General features: G+C 43.3%; 2 protein-coding genes across 4 annotated transcripts in view; one reads left to right on the top strand and one right to left on the bottom strand.

The window, feature by feature from the left end:
- Positions 1-2348: 2348 nt before the first annotated feature.
- Positions 2349-17987, top strand: LOC111564487 (mitofusin-1-like). Of its 3 annotated transcripts, XM_055014552.1 has the most exons (18): positions 2349-2435; positions 4081-4492; positions 4860-4995; positions 5774-5936; positions 6008-6132; positions 7577-7685; positions 7755-7862; positions 8849-9002; positions 10498-10565; positions 12126-12247; positions 12429-12555; positions 13725-13829; positions 15164-15266; positions 15621-15841; positions 16152-16253; positions 16497-16693; positions 16848-16982; positions 17772-17987. In XM_055014552.1, the coding sequence occupies exons 2-18, from the start codon at positions 4378-4380 to the stop codon at positions 17836-17838; spliced, it is 2157 nt and encodes a 718-aa protein (XP_054870527.1). In that variant the 5' UTR covers positions 2349-2435; positions 4081-4377; the 3' UTR covers positions 17839-17987. The 3 variants fall into 3 exon arrangements, with proteins under 3 accessions (XP_054870527.1, XP_054870525.1, XP_054870526.1); XM_055014550.1 differs by lacking the exon at positions 17772-17987 and having other exon boundaries at positions 16848-17072; XM_055014551.1 differs by lacking the exon at positions 17772-17987 and having other exon boundaries at positions 2354-2435; positions 4343-4492; positions 16848-17072.
- LOC111564484 (PEX5-related protein-like) overlaps positions 16911-19918 on the bottom strand; it is a 52143-nt gene continuing 49135 nt past the window's right edge. The window contains exons 14-15 of the transcript XR_004846861.2: positions 17869-17954; positions 16911-17047 (exon numbers count right to left, since the gene is read on the bottom strand). The gene's annotated coding sequence lies outside the window, so the exon portion shown is untranslated. The remainder of the gene's footprint in view (positions 17048-17868; positions 17955-19918) is intronic.

Here is a 19918-nt window from a genome sequence, read left to right as displayed (position 1 = left end):
GGGAGGCCACCAAGACTCCTATGACTCCTCTGAAGGAGAAAGAGACTAGAGAGGGAGGCCACCAAGACTCCTATGACTCCTCTGAAGGAGAAAGAGACAAGAGAGGGAGGCCACCAAGACTCCTATGACTCCTCTGAAGGAGAAAGAGACAAGAGAGGGAGGCCACCAAGACTCCTATGACTCCTCTGACGGAGAAAGAGACTAGAGAGGGAGGCCACCAAGACTCCTATGACTCCTCTGAAGGAGAAAGAGACAAGAGAGGGAGGCCACCAAGACTCCTATGACTCCTCTGAAGGAATTCCTAGAAATAATCTATTTTTACAAATTCTTGTCCTGAAAGCCAAAATAAATCAATTCAATTCTTTAATTTTTAGACTCTTAGATGAACAGAGTTGAAGGTTCTAGTGTTCACATCCAGCAGAACAACACAACTGTTAACACACACTCCTACACACACAGACACAAATACACCCACCCTCCTGCTGTCTGATAAATGGGGAGGGTTCTGATGAAACAGCAGAGAGAGGTTCCACAGAATCTGACTGGAACTGATAGACACACACACACACACACACACACACACACACACACACACACACACACACACACACACACACACACACACACACAACTGCATCATTACATCAGTCATGACAGACAAGTTTGTTTAAGTTCAGCAGCATCCTGACAGATCTATAAATTAAACAAAGATTTGAAGGTTCTTCCCTGTGGTTCATGTTTAGTCTGAAGTTCTGCAGCTCAGTGGAACCAGAACATCATGAAAAAGCAGAGAGAACTCAGAGATGTGACTCAGAGTGAAGGTTTATTCATCCCAGATGAATCTTCAGAACACGTTGTGGAAAACTGCTGTGATGTTAAAACGTTCCACAGGTTTCACCAGAAGACTGCAGATATCTAAAAAACACTGAAAACATCTCCAGAATGAGGATGTTCTACAGCTCTACCATCTACTGAATGTTCTCCAGCTCTACCATCTACTGAATGTTCTCCAGCTCTACCATCTGCTGGATGTTCTCCAGCCAGTAGGCAATTTTCAAGTAATTCTAGACAATTTTTGAATGATTCTGGGCAAGTTTTAGTCATTGTGGACAGAGTTTTGTCATTTAAGATGTTTCAAGTAAGTTTGGAAAAATTTACTTATTTTGGACAAGTTTTAAGCAGTTTTCAAATGGTTTCAGTCGTTTCAGACAAGTTTCTGAGTCATTCTGAACCGACTTTGAGTCATTTTGGACAGATTTTGAAGTAAATTTGACAGTTTTTAGTGCATGAAGACTCTTGTGTTCACTCTTGCATCCAACAGCAGAACATTTGGTGAGGAATTTAGTTTTGTTAGTTTAACTGTAAACAATAAACAAAAATAAATATAATTTATATTTGTTTGTGTCTGTCTAATGCAGCCACACCTTCTGAAACACAAAAAAGATTTTTCCACAAATATTTCATGATCATATTTGAGATTGTGTCGAGTTTTAAAACTTTTTTCCACCCCTGTAGGTGCGCTGGGTGTCGCTGAGCAGTGTTGCATTCTGGGTAATTTCTGTTGGTGTAGTTCTGGAGAATCACAGAATCACAGAATCCCACCCTTCTGCTGTCTGATAAACAGGGAGGGTTCTGATGAAACAGCAGAGAGAGGTTCTGACTGAAACTGATAGACACACACACATGCACGCACACACGCACACACACACACCACTGTATTATTACATCACTCTGTTGTCATGGAAACGGCTTCATCTCACTCTCACTGAAGTTCTTTAACCTCAGCAGGAAAATGTGATCCGAGCGTTGGACGGGACAAATTCAGGAAACATGGAGACAAAAAAAAAAAACATCTACAGGATGAGGAGACGACATGAACACAAGGAGACACAAAACGACAAAATAAGACACACAACAGTCAACATGAGAAACAAAACAGCCCAAATGAGTCACAAAACGGCAAAAATGAGACATAAAACAACAGAAATGAAACACAGAATGACAAAAATGAGAAACAAGACAGGAAAAATAAGACATAAAAGGACAACAGCAGGAGCAGGAGCAGACTTTGAGATCTCCACTGACGTAAACGTTTCAGTTTGAGTTCAGGAGGAAAGTTCAGGATCTGAAACATCAAGTTTTATCAGCAGCAGATTAATGCTGCAGCCTGAGATCCACCTGGACAGGAACAGGTGGGGGCAGGGTCTAAGTCCTGTAAGAGGATCAGCACACACACACACACACACACACACACACACACACACACACACACACACACACACACACACACACACACACACACACACACACACACACACACACACGGTGAGCCTCAGCAGATCAGGTCAGTCTCTCTGGTGAACTGAAGCATGCTGGGAGCCGTAGGCAACACGACGAACCCCAGGAACACGACTTACCTCTGAACCTGAGACACGGTAAATACACAACAACACACAACACTACACAATACACAACACTACACAACACTACACAACAATACACAACACTACACAATACACAACACTACACAACTCTACACAACAGCAACACTGCACAACACTACACAACACTACACGATACACAGCACTACACAACACTACACAACACACAACACTATACAACAATACACAACACTACACAACACTACACAATACACAACACTACACAATACTACACAATACACAACACTACACAACACTGCACAACACACAACGCTACACAACAATACACAACACTACACAACACTTCACAGCAATACACAATACACAACAATACACATTACACAACAATACACACCAATACACAACAATACACATGAATAAACAACATTACACAAGACACAACAATGCACAAAAATAAACAACAAAACATAGTACACAACAATACACAACACTACACAAGGTTACACCCTGTGTTTTTGTGTTCCACCTGTAGGAACCTGTATCTAGATAGAACTTCATTCCTTTGCTGCTTTTCAACATTCAGTCTAATCTATCTGAGTTTTGTACCAGAATTTACAAAAACAGCTTTTATCATTCTAAAATATTGTCTAATAATTAAAAATATAAAATGTAAAACAAAAGACTGAAGGAGTATTCTGGTCTAGAAGTCCATGATGGATGATCTGAGGTCAGTGATTGGAGGATAAAGACTCCTGGATCTGAAGGTTCTGTCTCTGGTGGATCAGAACTCCTGGATAGAACTACACCATGAAGACTGAACAACCAAGAAACTCTGAGAAAAGGTTGTTGAAAAGCATCAGTGAGGACGATACAAGAACATTTAAAGTTCCTGAAGATCTCCTGGAGTCCAGTTAAATCCATCATTAAGAAATGGAAGGAAGATGAAACATGAATAAATCTGACTAGAGCAGGACGTCCTCAAGACCTGAGAGACTAGAGAGGGAGGCCACCAAGACTCCTATGACTCCTCTGAAGGAGAAAGAGACTAGAGAGGGAGGCCACCAAGACTCCTATGACTCCTCTGAAGGAGAAAGAGACTAGTGAGGGAGGCCACCAAGACTCCTATGACTCCTCTGAAGGAGTTCCAACTTCAGACTGTTCATCCAACAACTGCTGTCTGTTCTTCACCAGTCAAAGCTTCATGGAGACAAAGAGAAAGACTCTGATGGAAAAAGCTCCAATTAAATCTGGACTAGAGTTCACCAGAAGACATGTGGAGACTCTGAAGACACCTGGAAGAAGGTTCTGTGGTCTGAGGAGACCAGGATGAAGCTTTGTGACCATCAGACTACATGATATGTTTCACATCATCACAAACACACCATCCCCACTGTGAAGCACGGTGGTGGCGGCATCATGATGTGAAGCATGGTGAAGAAGGAGGTAAAACTTCAAATGTTCAGACTGATGGAGACCAACAGGATCCATGATGGACCTGAAGGTTCATCTACTAGATCCTGATTGATGGAGTCACTGATTTATGGTTTATATTTACTGACATTATTTTGGATGGATTTAATGTTGAAAATTAACAAATGAGGAAAACCTGCAGATGAATCATTCTGAGACGTAATGGAGATATCTGTACGTGTGTAACTGTGTGTGTGTGTGTGTATAGGAGTGTGTAGGTGTGTGTGTGTAGGTGTGTGTGTGTCGGTGTGTGTGTGTGTGACTGTGTGTGTGTGTGTGTATAGGAGTGTATAGGTGTGTGTGTGTGTGTGTGTGTGTGTGTGTGTCTCTGTGCGTGTGTGTGTGACTGTGTGTATATAGGAGTGTGTAGGTGTGTAGGTGTGTGTGCATGTGTGCGTGTGTGTGTGTGTGTAGGCGTGTGTAACTGTGTGCGTGTGTGTGTGTGTGTGTGACTGTGTGTGTGTGTGTAGGTGTTTGTGTGTGTGTATGTGTGTGTGCAGGTGTTATGGACGAAGTGGATCCGTCTCCTTTACGGCGTTTCGTCATCGCTAAGCGTTCGATCACCTCCATCTTTGATCAGCTGCTGGACTTTGTGAAGGATGGCTCCGCCTTCGTGGATGGTCAGACACACACACACACACACACACACACACACACACACACACACACACACACACACACACACACACACACACACACACACACACACACACAGTTCAACTTATTCAGATATCTTTATGAAGCCAGTTATTAACTCAGTGAATCCGGACATGTGATTGGTTCAGCTGACAGAGGCGGAGCTACAGGCGACCAATCACTTCACAACTCAGACCAGACCATAGTATTAGAGGAATGATCAGGATCATTAACATCACTCCTCATCATTAGGACCACAGTAGCTCTGACTGTCATTATCGGTTACCATGGTGATGGTCCTGACACCTGGAGTCACCTGCTCAGGTGTGTGTGTGTTTGCTGTGATGTCAGAGGCGTGGCGGAGCGACGACCTGGCCCAGGTGGTGGTGGAGGAACAGAGTCTGGAGCTGCAGAGCTGCTTCACCAAACTGTCCACCATCAGGGAGGTTCTGCTGCGAAGACACATGAAGGTGGCCTTCTTCGGCAGGTGAGGACAACACCTGGAGACACTGCAAATACATGAAACGTCTCTATACCATAAAACGACACAAACGAGACACAAACAACAAAAACAAGACACAAATGACAAAAACAAGATACAAAACGACAACAAAAGACATAAAACAACAAAAACAAGGCACAAAATGACAAAAATGATAAACAACAACAACAAGACATAAAACAACAAAAAAAAGACACAAAATGTCAAAAATGAGACACAAAATGACAAAAAAGAGACAAAATGACAAAAATGAGACACAGAATGTCAAAAATTAGAAACAAAATGACAAAAACGAGACACAAATGATAAAAACGAGACACAAAATGTCAAAAATGAGACACAAAAGACAAAATTGAGGCACAAAATGACAAAAATGAGACACAAAGCAACAAAAACGAAACACAAAACGTCAAAAATGAGACACAAAACTGAGATGACAAGAGAGACTGAGCAGAAAACCAATAAATAAATGCAGCATGACTCAGAAAGAGTGAACAGAGGAACATGGTGTTGGAGATCCATCCAGCATGGAGAAACATCTACAGATGATGAGCAGAGTAGAGAGGAAACGTCTGGAGATAGAAAAACATCTACAGGATGAGGAGATGGTAGGAGCTTCAGGAGAAACCAATTGGAGGCAGAATGTCCAGTTGGTTTCTCCTGAAGCTCCTACCATCACCAGGACCTGGATGACTGAGAACCTCTACAGAAGTCTGAGGAGACACCGTCAGCTCAGATAATAACTGTGCTGTCTGTCGGTCAGGACCAGTAACGGGAAGAGCACTGTGATCAACGCCATGCTCAGAGACCGGGTTCTGCCCAGCGGCATCGGCCACACCACCAACTGCTTCCTGAGCGTGGAGGGAACCGACGGAGATGAGGCCTTCCTCACCACCGAGGCGTCGGCCGACAGGAGCAGTGTCTCCGTAAGCCGCTTTCTGAAACATTTCCTCCGGCGGGGGTGGGCGTGGCCGACTAACCGAACCTTCCTCTGCAGACGGTGAACCAGCTGGCTCACGCTCTCCACATGGACCCCACCCTGGACTCTGGCAGTTTGGTCAAGGTGTTCTGGCCTAAAAGCCGCTGCGCCCTGCTGAGAGACGACCTGGTGCTCATGGACAGGTAACCCTCCACCAGATGTTGATGTGGAAACTAAGACTTTACCGTGTTAAAATGTCCAAAAAGCTTCTTTAAAGATCTTCAAAAAGTCACCAGGAGAGTCAGAGAAACACCTAGGAGAAATTCTACGCAGCGACCAGAACTACAAGAAGTTCAGGATAGTAGACTGTAGATTCTTGGTAAAGTTCAGGATAATAGACTGTAGGTTCTGGGTAAAGTTCAGGATAATAGACTGTAGATTCTTGGTAAAGTTCAGGATAGTAAACTGTAGGTTCTTGGTAAAGTTCAGGATAGTAGACTGTAGATTCTTGGTAAAGTTCAGGATAGTAGACTGTAGGTTCTTGGTAAAGTTCAGGATAATAGACTGTAGATTCTTGGTAAAGTTCAGGATAATAGACTGTAGGTTCTTGGTAAAGTTCAGGATAGTAAACTGTAGGTTCTTGGTAAAGTTCAGGATAATAGACTGTAGGTTCTTGGTAAAGTTCAGGATAATATACTGTAGATTCTTGGTGAAGTTCAGGATAATAGACTGTAGATTCTTGGTAAAGTTCAGGATAATAGACTGTAGATTCTGGGTAAAGTTCAGGATAATAGACTGTAGGTTCTTGGTAAAGTTCAGGATAGTAGACTGTACATTCTTGGTAAAACACTCTTTTGAGTGTTTTGCAGCCCTGAACTTTACTAAGAATCTACAGTCTACATATCTACACCACTGTTCCAAAACTTGGGGTCATCCAGATAAATCCATGTTCTCCATGAAAACTCTGACTTTTATTCATGTGCTAACATAACTGCACAAGGGTTTTCTAATCATCAGTTAGCCTTTCAACACCATTAGCTAACACAATGTAGCATTAGAACACAGGAGTGATGGTTGCTGGAAATGTTCCTCTGTACCTCTATGGAGATATTCCATTAAAAATCAGCCGTTTCCAGCTAGAATAGTCCTTTACCACATTAACAATGTCTACACTGGATTTATCATTCATTTAATGCTATCTGCATTGAAAATCAGGACATTTCTAAGTGACCTCAGACTGTTGAACGGTAGTGTGTTTGACTTTCTGATCTTCCTCCAATCTTCCAGACATCCTCACTGCTCCATGACCTTTCTTATTTCCTCCACAGACACACAAAACCATCAGAACATCAGAGATTACTAGAATATTCATCATCATGTATTTCATGTTTTAACTCTACTCATCAGTTTAACAGCACTTATATCATCTTTTAATTTTAGCACGTCATACCTAAAACTATTCCACTACCGTTTCTCCCCACGTTTCTCTTTGTGAAACTCAACCTGCAGGGTCTTAGTCTAAACCTCTTTTTCAGCGTGAGTGAGTTTTTAAGCCAACATTCAGATTGCTGCTGGCCCTTTTATGATGCAGCTCATCCACCAGATAGACCAGTAACCATGGTAACCATGGTCCTCTCTGACCTCCAGCCCGGGGACTGATGTCACTCTGGAGTTGGACACCTGGATCGATAAGTTTTGTCTGGACGCAGACGTCTTTGTTCTGGTGGGAAATGCCGAGTCGACGCTGATGAACACGGTGAGGATCGGCTGATCTGCCATCGACTGCTTGTGTCTGCAGGTCTGATGAGCTTCTCTGTGTCTGCAGGAGAAACTCTTCTTCCATAAAGTCAGCGAGAGAATCTCCAAACCCAACATCTTCATCCTCCACAACCGCTGGGACGCCTCGGTGACGGAGCCAGAGTACATCGAAGAGGTGGGTGACAGAAAGCATTGTTATCACCACGGCAACGGGCAAATTGTTGGAGCACAATCTCATTCTACCAGGAAAACAGACTATGTGTGAGATAGCTCCTGCGCATTCGTTGAATGAAGCGATAGGAGAAGGTATTTAGGTCTCATTAAACATGTTTATTTAAGAGCAGATTGAATATAGTACAGAGCTCTGGGTCCAAACTTCTATCTCTGACAACAACAGAGTTCTTGTCAGTTCACGAAGTCTGACACACTATTCTTCCCCGGATCCAGCTTTATATCTAGTTTCACAGGTGTAAGCATTCAGGGTGTGTCTTTCTTCTGGTTGGTTGTCTTCTGTGCATCTGACCCCCTCCTTTGCGTATGAGCAGCCATCTTGTTGTCCTGGTCAGGATGCTCCGAACCTCACAGCCTCTTTCTGGGGGAGGATGAAACCTCAGCAGTTGTTCTTATCTGTGGAACAGAGTCTTCCAGCACAACCTTGAAACAGAGCCTCCATCATAACTTTTCACCTAGTACTTTTCCACTCTTGCATACCTCCCTTATTTAGTATTTTTCATCTTCATAGACAGTGTAAAACATTATCATAAACAGTGTAAAACATTAGAAATATGATTCTATAAAAGCAAGTAATTAAAATAAAACAGTTAGTATAGAAACTCCATTTGGAAATACCATAGAAATCCCACAAAATCTATCCATAAAGAGTTCCTCATCCAGCAGTTAACAGGCTGGAGCTTCTCTGGAGATTTTCCAGATTCCATCCTGGTTTCTGTTTGTTTCCCAGTTTGAATGATGAACTACTGGTTCAGGAGAACGGGACTAACTGACTGTGTTCGTTGAGCAGCAGCTCTTCAGGATGTTTGGAGCTCCGTATGAGTTTAAAGTTGGGTTGGAATCACGAGGTACTCCTGCAGCCCCACTGAGGTCCACAGCAACAGGTCAGATTACAGGAACTAACCTGAGACTGCTCCCCCTACTGGCCAGGTGAGGAAGCAGCACCTGGACCGCTGTGTCACGTTTCTGGCCGAAGAGCTGAAGGTGGTCGGGCTGGACGAGGCTGAAGGGAGGATCTTCTTCGTCTCCGCTAAAGAAGTCCTCAGCTCCAGGATGCAGCAGGCGCAGGGCATGCCTGAGACAGGTGAGACAGGTGAGATAGGTGAGACAGGTAATGTTTACTGATTATTGCGTTAACCTTTATATTAGCCACAACTATATAATGTTAGCCTAAACAAGTAACATTAACCTCTCCGTTAGTTCAAACAAGATATCAGCTGTAAACTCTGAGCACTTTGGGTTTCCTCCCAGATCCTTAGTGAGAACCTTCTTTCTTGTCTCTGATGATGTCGAAGCAGGATAATGTTAGCTGCTACATTAGCCCAAACAAGATAATGTTAGCTGCTAGATTAGCCCAAACAAGATAATGCTAGCCACTGCATTAGCCCAAACAAGATAAGGTTAGCTGCTGCATTAGCCCAAACAATATAATGTTAGCCGCTACATTAGCCCAAATAAGATAATGTTAGCTGCTACATTAGCCCAAACAAGATAATGTTAGAAGCTAGATTAGCCCAGACAAGATAATGTTAGCCGCTGCATTAGCCCAAACAAGATAATGTTAGCCGCTACATTAGCCCTAACAAGATAATGTTAGCTGCTACATTAGCCCAAACAAGATAATGTTAGCTACTAGATTAGCCCAAACAAGATAATGTTAGCCGCTACATTAGCTCATACAAGATAATGTTAGCTGCTGCATTAGCCCAAACAAGATAATGTTAGCTGCTACATTACCCCAAATAAGATAATGCTAGCCACTGCATTAGCCCAACTAACATAATGTTAGCTGCTAGATTAGCCCAAACAAGATAATGTTCGCCGCTACATTAGCCCAAACAAGATAATGTTTGCCGCTACATTAGCCCAAACAAGATCATGTTAGCTTCTAGATTAGCCCAAACAAGATAATGTTAGCCACTACATTAGCTCATACAAGATAATGTTAGCTACTGCATTAGCCCAAACAAGATAATGTTAGCCGCTACATTACCCCAAATAAGATAATGCTAGCCACTGCATTAGCCCAACTAACATAATGTTAGCTGCTAGATTAGCCCAAACAAGATAATGTTCGCCGCTACATTAGCCCAAACAAGATAATGTTTGCCACTACATTAGCCCAAACAAGATCATGTTAGCTTCTAGATTAGCCCAAACAAGATAATGTTTTCTGCTACATTAGCCCAAACAATATAATGTTAGCTGCTACATTAGCTCTAACAAGATCATGTTAGCCGCTGCATTAGTCCAAACAAGATAATGTTAGCCGCTGCTACATTAGCCCAAACAACATAATGTTAGCCGCTACATTATCCCAAACAAGATGTTAGCTGCTAGATTAGCCCAAACAAGATAATGTTAGCCACTACATTAGCCCAAACAAGATAATGTTAGCCGCTGCATTAGCCCAAACAAGATAATGTTAGCTGCTAGATTAGCCCAAACATGATAACGTTAGCCACTACATTAGCCCAAACAAGATAATGTTAGCCGCTACATCAGCTGGCAGTCGACCTGCAGCTCCCAATTTTTCTCAGCCGAACCTGAACATTGGAACATTCTGCTTCTTCCTGTAGGTGGCGCTCTGGCTGAAGGTTTCCACGAGAGGCTGAGAGAGTTCCAGAGGTTTGAGAGAACATTCGAGGTACAAAAACACAAAAAATATGATGTTTTCCTGTTTGCAAAGTTTCTCAATGAAGAACTAAAATATCATCAAAACTAACCAAACAGCTGTGACACCAAGGTTAGCACTCGGTATATATATATATATGTATATATATATATATACATATATATATATATATATATATATATATATATATATATATATATATATATATATATATATATATATATATGTATATATATATATATATATATATATATATATATATATATATATATAAACTGTGTAAACGTGAATATGCAGGGCTGTGTAATTTTATCTGATTCCATTTTGTTGTTTTTCACAGTAACAGGGGTGTCAAACTCATTTTAGTCTAGGGGCCAGTAATAACCTATAAATAACCACAACTCCAACTTTTCCCCTTTGTTTTAGTTTAAAAAAAAAGTACATTCTGAAAATGTTCACATTTAATGAAGTATCTTTTTACAAAACATTATAAAGCTGAAATTTCTTAAGAAAAATAAGTTCAGTTTCAACAGTATCCTATTATGCCTCAGTTCATCATTTACACATGCATTGTAACTGCCACATAAGTTTATCTACAAAACCACAAAACATTCAGTCACAGCTATCTGAAATTGAACAATCTACGCGTAGAAATTATTTTAAATTTACAGTTTTACAAATTTACAATTTACAGTTAATGTTGTTGTAATTTTTATCCTTTGTAAATTTGTCCCGTGGGCTGAAATGGACCGTCTGGTGGGCCGGTTTTGGCCCACAGGCCGTATGTTTGACATTGCTGGTAAAAATAATCAGAGAAGATGAGCCGAGTACATGACGTGATCAAGTATGCTGGTGTTCCAACTGCACATTAATGATGCATTCTCACGTTCTCGGGAGTCCGTACCTCCGAGTCCGAACGACCAACACAATTTCAGTATTGTTGTGTGCTGCAAAAAAACAGGCCGACGTTAAAACAATAGTTCAGCTAATTAGTTCCGCGAAGACAGACCTTTTCCTCCCAGTCGCCAGCGCCCCCTCTGTCATACCTCTGCATCCCCCCAGGGGGGTGTGCCCCACTGTTTGAGAAACACTGGTCTAAACAAATAACATTAGTAGCTACGTTAGCCAAAAGAGCTAATGTTAGCCTCTACATGAGTCTAAAGAAGCTCCTGTTAGCATTGCTCTGAGGCTACACCAGATGTTAGCCGACCCAAGCTAACGTTAGCCTGACTGTAATAACACCCCTCTATCTCTACCCCTCTACCTCTTCTCCTCTACCTCCATCCCTCTATCTCTACCTCTCTACCTCTTCTGTCCCTCTCAACCCGCCCGGCCAGCAGCAGATGGGTTCCCCCACATTAGAGCCGGGTTCTGCTCGAGGTTTTTTTCCCTGTTAAAAGGGTGTTTTCCTTGCCACTGTCTCCTTAGGGCTGCTCTGGGGGTTCAGGCATATGGGTTCTGTAAAGCATCTCGAGACAATTTGACTGTAATTGGCGCTATATAAATAAAATTGAATTGAATTGAATTGAATTGAATTGAATTGAATTGAATTGAAGTTGTTTGTTTGTGCAGGAGTTCATCTCTCAGTCTGCGGTGAAGACCAAGTTTGAGCAGCACACGGTCCGAGCCTGGCAGATCGCTGAGGCCGTCAGAGCTGTGATGGATGCCATCAACATCGCCGCCGCCGACAGGAAGTGAGCAAAATACTTCACTGTTTCCCACATTCTGCTTTTCACCTCCTCCTCCTTTGATGTGTCTTTTAGCCCTAACAGAACAGTAAGTGACTCTGTCGTCCAGATTAAAGCCAGTCAACGTCTTTCAGCAAAACCCCGCAGGAACATGACACACCTGTTTCATCTCTCCTCTGACCTGCAGGATCTGCTGCCTGGAGGACCGGGAGGAGCAGAGGGATCGGCTGGACTTCGTCCGAGGACAGATTAACCGTCTGAGTGACAGCATCAAGGAGAAGATCAAGACTCTGACGGATGAAGTCGCTGCCAAGGTAAAGGAGGAGATTTAAAGTCTCACCTGGTTCAGACGCCTGCTGCTCATCCTTCTCCTCATCTTGTAACAGGACCGACAGGAAGTACAGCTGAGAGTCATATGAGATGGTTCTGAACCAGCTGGACCCACCCTAACTCTAAACCTAAACCTAATCCTAAACCTAAACCTAATCCTAAACCCAACCCCAACCCCAACCCTAACCCTAACCAGAATCATGAAACTGATTCTACACTGAAGCAAGGACCGCTAAAGTCAGCAGCTCTGACTGAAGGTCCTCCGAGCTTCTGCTGAAGTTCTGACATTAGAATGACTTGAAAGGCTGTAAGGATCGAGGTCAACAAAAAATCCATGAAACTGAAGATTTTAAATTCTTCATATGTAGGATTTCAACTTTTATTAGCCCCTAAGTTAGCAGCTCCATTAGCCTAAACAAGTAGCGTTAGTTGCTACATTAGCCAAAAGAGGACAATGTTAGTTGCTGTGTTAGCCTAAACAAGTAGCATTAGTCACTACATTAGCCAAAACACGATCATGTTAGTAGCTACATTAGCCTAAAAAAGTACCATTAATCACTACATTAGCAAAAACATGATCATGTTAGCAGCTACAGTCGCCGAACAACACAATGTAAAGCACTGTGCTAGCCTAATGTTAGCCTCTACATGAGCCTAAATAAGATTGTATATTAGCCTAAACAGAACTACGTTTATAACTACATTAGCCTAAACAAAGTCATTACAGTACTTTTAATAGTAGCACCATTTGGTAATGTAGTCTGAGCTAATAAATTAGTTGCATTAGCCTAAGCAAGTAAGGTTAGCTTCTACATTAGCCAGAAGACGAGAACATTGCACACTGTTAGTCTAACAAGATAGCATTAGTCTCTACATTAGCCTAAACAAGTTGTGTTAGCCACAATGCTAACCTAGAGAAGATAATGTTAGTTGCTAGATTCGTATAATCACGTTTTGTTAGCTAGTGTGCTAACACAAACAAGATAATATTTGTTGGTACATTAGCCTAAAAAGTAACATAAGCTCCTACTTTAGCCTTAGCAAAAGCTAACTTCTATATTAGCCAAAACAAGCTGACATCTGCAGTCAGAAAAGGCTCTGCTGCTGTGACCAGTGAATCCAGGTGTGCTGACCAGCAAGTTTCTGTCGTCAGGTTGCGTTGGCGCTCTCGGATCAGATCCGGTCTCTTCCGGTTCTGGTGGAGGAGTTCAGAGCTGACTTCAACCCGACGCAAGATAATCTGCAGCTCTACAAAACTGTAAGTCCAGCTGCAAAACTGCTGTATACCTCCTGAGATCTTATCAGGTGTCTCTGTGGAGGTACCAGAGCACACCTGAAGACACCTAAACACACCTAAACACACCAGAGCACACCTAAATACACCTGAACACACCTGAACACACCTAAACACACCTGAACACACCTAAACACACCTAAACACACCTGAACACATCTGAACACACCTGAACACACCTAAACACACCTAAACACACCTGAACACATCTGAACACACCTGAACACACCTAAACACACCTAAACACACCAGAACACACCTGAACACACCAGAACACACCTGAACACACCTAAACACACCTAAACACACCAGAGCACACCTAAATACACCTGAACACACCTGAACACACCTAAACACACCTGAACACACCTAAACACACCTGAACACATCTGAACACACCTGAACACACCTGAACACACCTAAACACACCTAAACACACCAGAACACACCTGAACACACCTGAACACATCTGAACACACCTGAACACACCTAAACACACCTAAACACACCAGAACACACCTGAACACACCTGAACACACCAGAACACACCTGAACACACCTAAACACACCTAAACACACCAGAACACACCTGAACACACCTGAACACACCAGAACACACCTGAACACACCTAAATACACCAGAACACACCAGAACACACCTGAACACACCTAAATACACCAGAACACACCTGAACACACCTAAACACACCTAAACACACCAGAACACACCTGAACACACCTAAACACACCTAAACACACCAGAACACACCTGAACACACCTGAACACACCAGAACACACCTGAACACACCTAAATACACCAGAACACACCAGAACACACCTGAACACACCTAAATACACCAGAACACACCAGAACACACCTAAACACACCTAAACACACCAGAACACACCTGAACACACCTGAACACACCAGAACACACCTGAACACACCTAAATACACCAGAACACACCTGAACACACCTAAATACACCAGAACACACCTGAACACACTTAAACACACCTAAACACACCTAAACACACCAGAACACACTAAAACAGGACCAGTAACAGCAGCAGTCTCTACGTTATCGTAACACTTAGAGTGAATGGTCAGATATAAGGTTCTAATATTTTATCTGGATGCTGGGTGTCAGGACCGACCAACATGTAGAAAACCTTTAGTCACAGATTTTATTTTAACTCTAGTTTGTTGCAGGAACACGTGTGGCATTAAACCAGATGATTAGTTTGATGTCTGTGATAATGTTGCTTCTATAACTTCTGGTTCTTCTGTGTCCAGAAGCTGCAGCAGCACGTGGAGGATCGGCTGGTCGGCTGTTTGGCTCATCGCTGTTCGGTCGGAGCCCTCGGAGACGTCAGAGACGCCCAGAGACACATGATCGGTAAGAAGTCCATCCTCTTTCGTCCCCCCTGTGGAGCCGTCTGATGGCAGTCTAAAAGCAGTCTGAAACCAGTCTGAAACAAGTCAGAAACCAGTCTAAAACCAGTCTGAAACCAGTCAGAAACCAGTCTGAAACCAGTCTAAAACCAGTCTGAAACCAGTCTAAAACCAGTCTGAAACCAGTCTAAAACCAGTCTGAAACCAGTTCAGAACCAGTCCAGAACTAGTCTGAAACCAGTCCAGAACCAGTCTGAAATCAGTCCAGAACCAGTCCGAAACCAGTCTGAAATCAGTCCAGAACCAGTCTGAAACCAGTGTGAACCAGCAGCAGATGTTCTGTGGTTGTCCTCTGCAGACAGTGTCCGTCCTCTGCTGTCCACCTCGGTCCAGGAGCAGCTGTCCTCTCCGTCCTCCTGCTTCCAGCTGACCTACGACCTCAGCCTGGCGGCGCTCTGTGCTGACTTCAGGGAGAACATCGACTTCCAGTTTTCTCTGGGCTGGACGGCGCTCGTCACGCGCTTCATTGGAGCCGCCAACGCCAGGCGGGCGCTGAGCGGCTCCGACGGCCGACTGCAGGTGACATAAAGGTTCTGGTTCCTCCTGCTGGTTGGAACCTTCTGATGGTCCTTCTGAGTGTTTTACCACAGAGCTACCTGGAATATAAACTGTAGAAAGTGCTGCTGCTAGAAATGATGCGGGACAGGAGTGCTGGTTAGCATCGGTTACCATGGCGACCCAACAGGTGAAAACAGCCTTGGACTTTAACCCTCAGGACCAGAACCTGGGTCGATCTGAGGACTTGTTCTTAGATCGCATTAAACCGTCACTTCTTCTGAGTGCAGATTATTCCACAGTCATAACCATGGAAACACTTTTCTCTCTGCAGGATGGCTCCACCTTCAAGGATGAGATGGTGGTTTCCATAGCAACCCGTCTGGTCTCCGTCACCTCCCGGGCGTCCATGACGGTGCTGGTGGTTGGTGGAGTGGTGCGTCCAATCACGTTATTGTTTCAGACAGAAAACAGACAAACAGGAAGTCCATAGTTTGTTGTTTACCTCGTAAACAGACTTGAAGCAGTGAAGTCCAGCAGCAGGTGTGTTTGTGTTGCAGGTGTGTTTGTGTTGCAGGTGTGTTTGTGTTGCAGGTGTGTTTGTGTTGCAGGTGTGTTTGTGTTGCAGGTGTGTTTGTGTTGCAGGTGTGTTTGTGTTGCAGGTGTGTTTGTGTTGCAGGTGTGGCGTTCGGTTGGCTGGCGTCTCATCGCTCTGTCCTTCTCTCTGTACGGAGTCCTCTACCTGTACGAGAGACTCACCTGGACCGACGCCAGCAGGGAGCGCGCTCTGAAGCGGCAGTTTGTGGAACACGCCGCCCGCCGCCTCAGAACCGTCGTCCCCGTCACAAGCTCCGCCTGCGGCCAGCAGGTGTACAAGTAAGGGCCCGCCTCCAGCAGTCACCTGGACAGGGAGGAAACACCTGAACAGTCTGCTGTGGTTGTTTGTTTGTTTCTGTCTTTGTTTATATCCTTATTTGATAGTTGTGCTTATTTAGCTGTTTGTTTACTTACATGTTTGTTTGTTTGTCAGGGAGCTGTCTGCGACCTTCAGCCGTCTGACCCAGAGAGTGGACCTGAGCGAAGCCGAGTTGGAGGGAACCATCCGCCAGCTGTGCTTCAGGATCCAGAGACTGGAGAACGTCCAGAGGAGGTCCAAGGCCTTCAGGTCAGAGGCTGCTGGTTTCACACCTCCTCACCTCCCAACCGGGTGGAGTTAACCTAACTCACCTCCTAGATGGGCAGAGTTCGATTCAATTCAATTCAGTTTTATTTATATAGCGCCAATTACAGGTCAGATTGTCTCAAGACACATTCCAGAACCCATATGAACCCCCAGAGCAGCCCTAAGGAGACAGTGGCAGAAAAACACCCTTTAACAGGAAGAAACTTGGAGCAGAACCTGGATCTTTATGTGGGGGAACCCATCTGCTGGTGGAAGGAGGGTAGAGAGGGACAGAAGAGGTAGAGATAGAGAGGTAGAGAGGTGGAGGGGGAGGGATGGGAGAAGAGGGGGGTGGGGAACCAACCACCGGAGTTAATCTAACTCAACTCCCAGCCAGGTGGAGTTAACCTAACTCACCTTCTAGATGGGTGGAGTTAACCTAACTCATCTTCTAGATGGGTGGAGTTAACCTAACTCACCTTCTAGATGGGTGGAGTTAACCTAACTCACCTTCTAGATGGGTGGAGTTAACCTAAGTCACCTTAAACTCTTGTCAGATGTTTTCTTCTTGTCTGTATTTCTTTATTTTCTTTACATTTTAAACGTGTTTTATTGATTTCAAGTATTTTTTTTTACTTGTATGAAAGATGCTGCATCAGTAAAGTGTCAGATTTATTTGTTTTGAGGGAAAATAGATGAAACTCTGATAACAAGGCGTTGAGTAGAATCAGGATCAGCTGAACGTCGATGTTCTCTGCAGCTCTTTAAACTCTGGATCAACTTTTGTTTCAGGAACCAAGCGACGGAGCTGGAGACGCAGCTGGAGGCCTTCTCTGTTCACTACCTGCAGGGAAACTGAAGGAGAAGAACTGCTGAGAGTCTGACTCACCTGTCTGGATGAAGACCTCTCTGCTGCAGATGTCCAGATGTTTCTCCTCCTGATTCTCTCTGCACATGTAGAATTATCTCTGATCGCTAAAATTAATAAAGAAAACCGTTTTAAATTCACCACAGCTGCTTCTCCAGGACTTAAAGAAACTGGTTCCTGTTTGATGCCAACAGTCGGAGCAGAACTTCAGGCTGGACAGTGTCAGTCCAGATTATGTGGTGATGGGAGACGTTTACAGATCCAGTCTGAAACCAGTCTGAAACATGTCCAAAACCAGCCTGAAACCAATCCAAAACCAGTCCGAAACCAGTCTGAAACAAGTCCAAAACCAATCTGAAACCAGTCCAAAACCAGTCCGAAACCAGTCTGAAACCAGTCCGAAACCAGTCTAAAACCAGTCTGAAACCAGTCCGAAACCAGTCTGAAACATGTCCAAAATGAGCCTGAAACCAATCCAAAACCAGTCCGAAACCAGTCTGTAACCAGTCCAAAACTAGTCTGAAACCAGGCCAAAACCAGTCTAAAACCAGTCCGAAACCAGGCCAAAACCAGTCCGAAACCAGTCTGAAACATGTCCAAAACCAGCCTGAAACCAATCCAAAACCAGTCCGAAACCAGTCTGAAACCAGTCCAAAACCAATCTGAAACCAGTCCAAAACCAGTCCGAAACCAGTCTGAAACATGTCCAAAATGAGCCTGAAACCAATCCAAAACCAGTCCGAAACCAGTCTGTAACCAGTCCAAAACCAGTCCGAAACCAGGCCAAAACCAGTCTAAAACCAGTCTGAAACCAGTCTGAAACCAATCCAAAACCAGTCAGAGACCAGTCTGAAACCAATCCAAAACCAGTCTAAAACCAGTCCAAAACCAGTCCAAAACCAATCTTAAACCAAGCCAATCCCAAACTAGTGTGAGCCCAGTTTGAAACCAGTTTAAACTGGTTTAAATCAGTTTAAAGCCAGTTTAAAGACAGATTAAACCAGTTTAAACGGATTTAAACCGGTCTGAACTGCTACAGACTCACCAGGGCCCTGATATCCGACATGTTGGAATTTTACCAGAGGAAGTTTTAAGATGGAAGTTCCTGTTTTCATCGCAGACAGAGAGAGAGTCTTCTTCCTGAAGGGGGCAGAGCCAGCAGCAATTAAAGCTATAGACTCTGGAACAGGTTCTGAGGGCTGGTTGAAAGTTCTGAGGTTTGTAGATGAGTCAGTCTGAGATCGTCTCCTTCTCTGTTCGTCTCGATGTTTCGTCTTTAAATCAGGAAGCTGCTGGTTCTCTTCATGAACTTTTGTGAATTTCTGAAAGTGAAAGTGGATTTTTGTGGAGCTGCTGAACTGAAACATTCTGTGAAAAAGACCATTTTCATCCTTCAGCTTTGAAGAGACATCTTTAGGGAATATTTTTAACTGTAATTTACTAAAGAATTTGCCGTTATGTTGCATAGTTCCCATTAAATTACAGATAACATCTGATAAAATCACAGAAGAAAGCATTAATTTATATGATGACTGTAAATAATGTCATCAGAAATCTGTATTTTTTATAAATAGTCACTGATTCTTTTCAGTGTGACTGTAAAATGTGTTTTACTGTTTAAATCAGCACAAATATAATTATTGTTCAGATATTTGCAGTTATTTACACAGTTTTTGCAGTTTTTGAATGCAGTATTTCTCTGTTTTTAATGTGTTTTTCAGACACCTTGCTGCCAGAGAATAGCTTAGTTCTGATTTAAAACAGAAAAAAGATTCTTTATCTGGTGCAGAAACGTCCTTCGGTTCATCAAACACTCCATCCTGGTCTCTGACTGGACACTGGAGAGATCATGTGACCTGTGGCTTCACAGCTGTTGGTCAGTTTGAGCAGGTGAAGCTCAGGTGCAGAACCAGAGGAGGTAACACCTTAAAGTACTACCAATAGTCTGTCAGAGTACTACTAATATTCATTTAGCGTACTACTAATATTTAGTCAGAGTACTCCACTCCAGGTAAAAATCCTGCATTCATGTCTGTATTTCAGTAAAACTTCTAGTGCAGTAAAATGTTTG

The sequence above is a fragment of the Amphiprion ocellaris genome, chromosome 10 (genome assembly GCF_022539595.1).
Source record: "Amphiprion ocellaris isolate individual 3 ecotype Okinawa chromosome 10, ASM2253959v1, whole genome shotgun sequence".
Taxonomy (NCBI): Eukaryota; Metazoa; Chordata; class Actinopteri; family Pomacentridae; genus Amphiprion; species Amphiprion ocellaris.
Note: the sequence above shows the minus strand (reverse complement) of the source record. Positions and strands in the feature narration are given on the sequence as shown.

Coding starts and splice junctions, on each gene's coding strand:
- LOC111564487 (XM_055014552.1), top strand. CDS start 4,378: ATGGACGAAGTGGATCCGTCTCCTTTACGGCGTTTCGTCATCGCTAAG. Junction 4,996..5,773: donor AAGGTGGCCTTCTTCGGCAG/GTGAGGACAACA, acceptor TCTGTCGGTCAG/GACCAGTAACGGGAAGAGCA. Junction 5,937..6,007: donor CCGACAGGAGCAGTGTCTCC/GTAAGCCGCTTT, acceptor CTTCCTCTGCAG/ACGGTGAACCAGCTGGCTCA.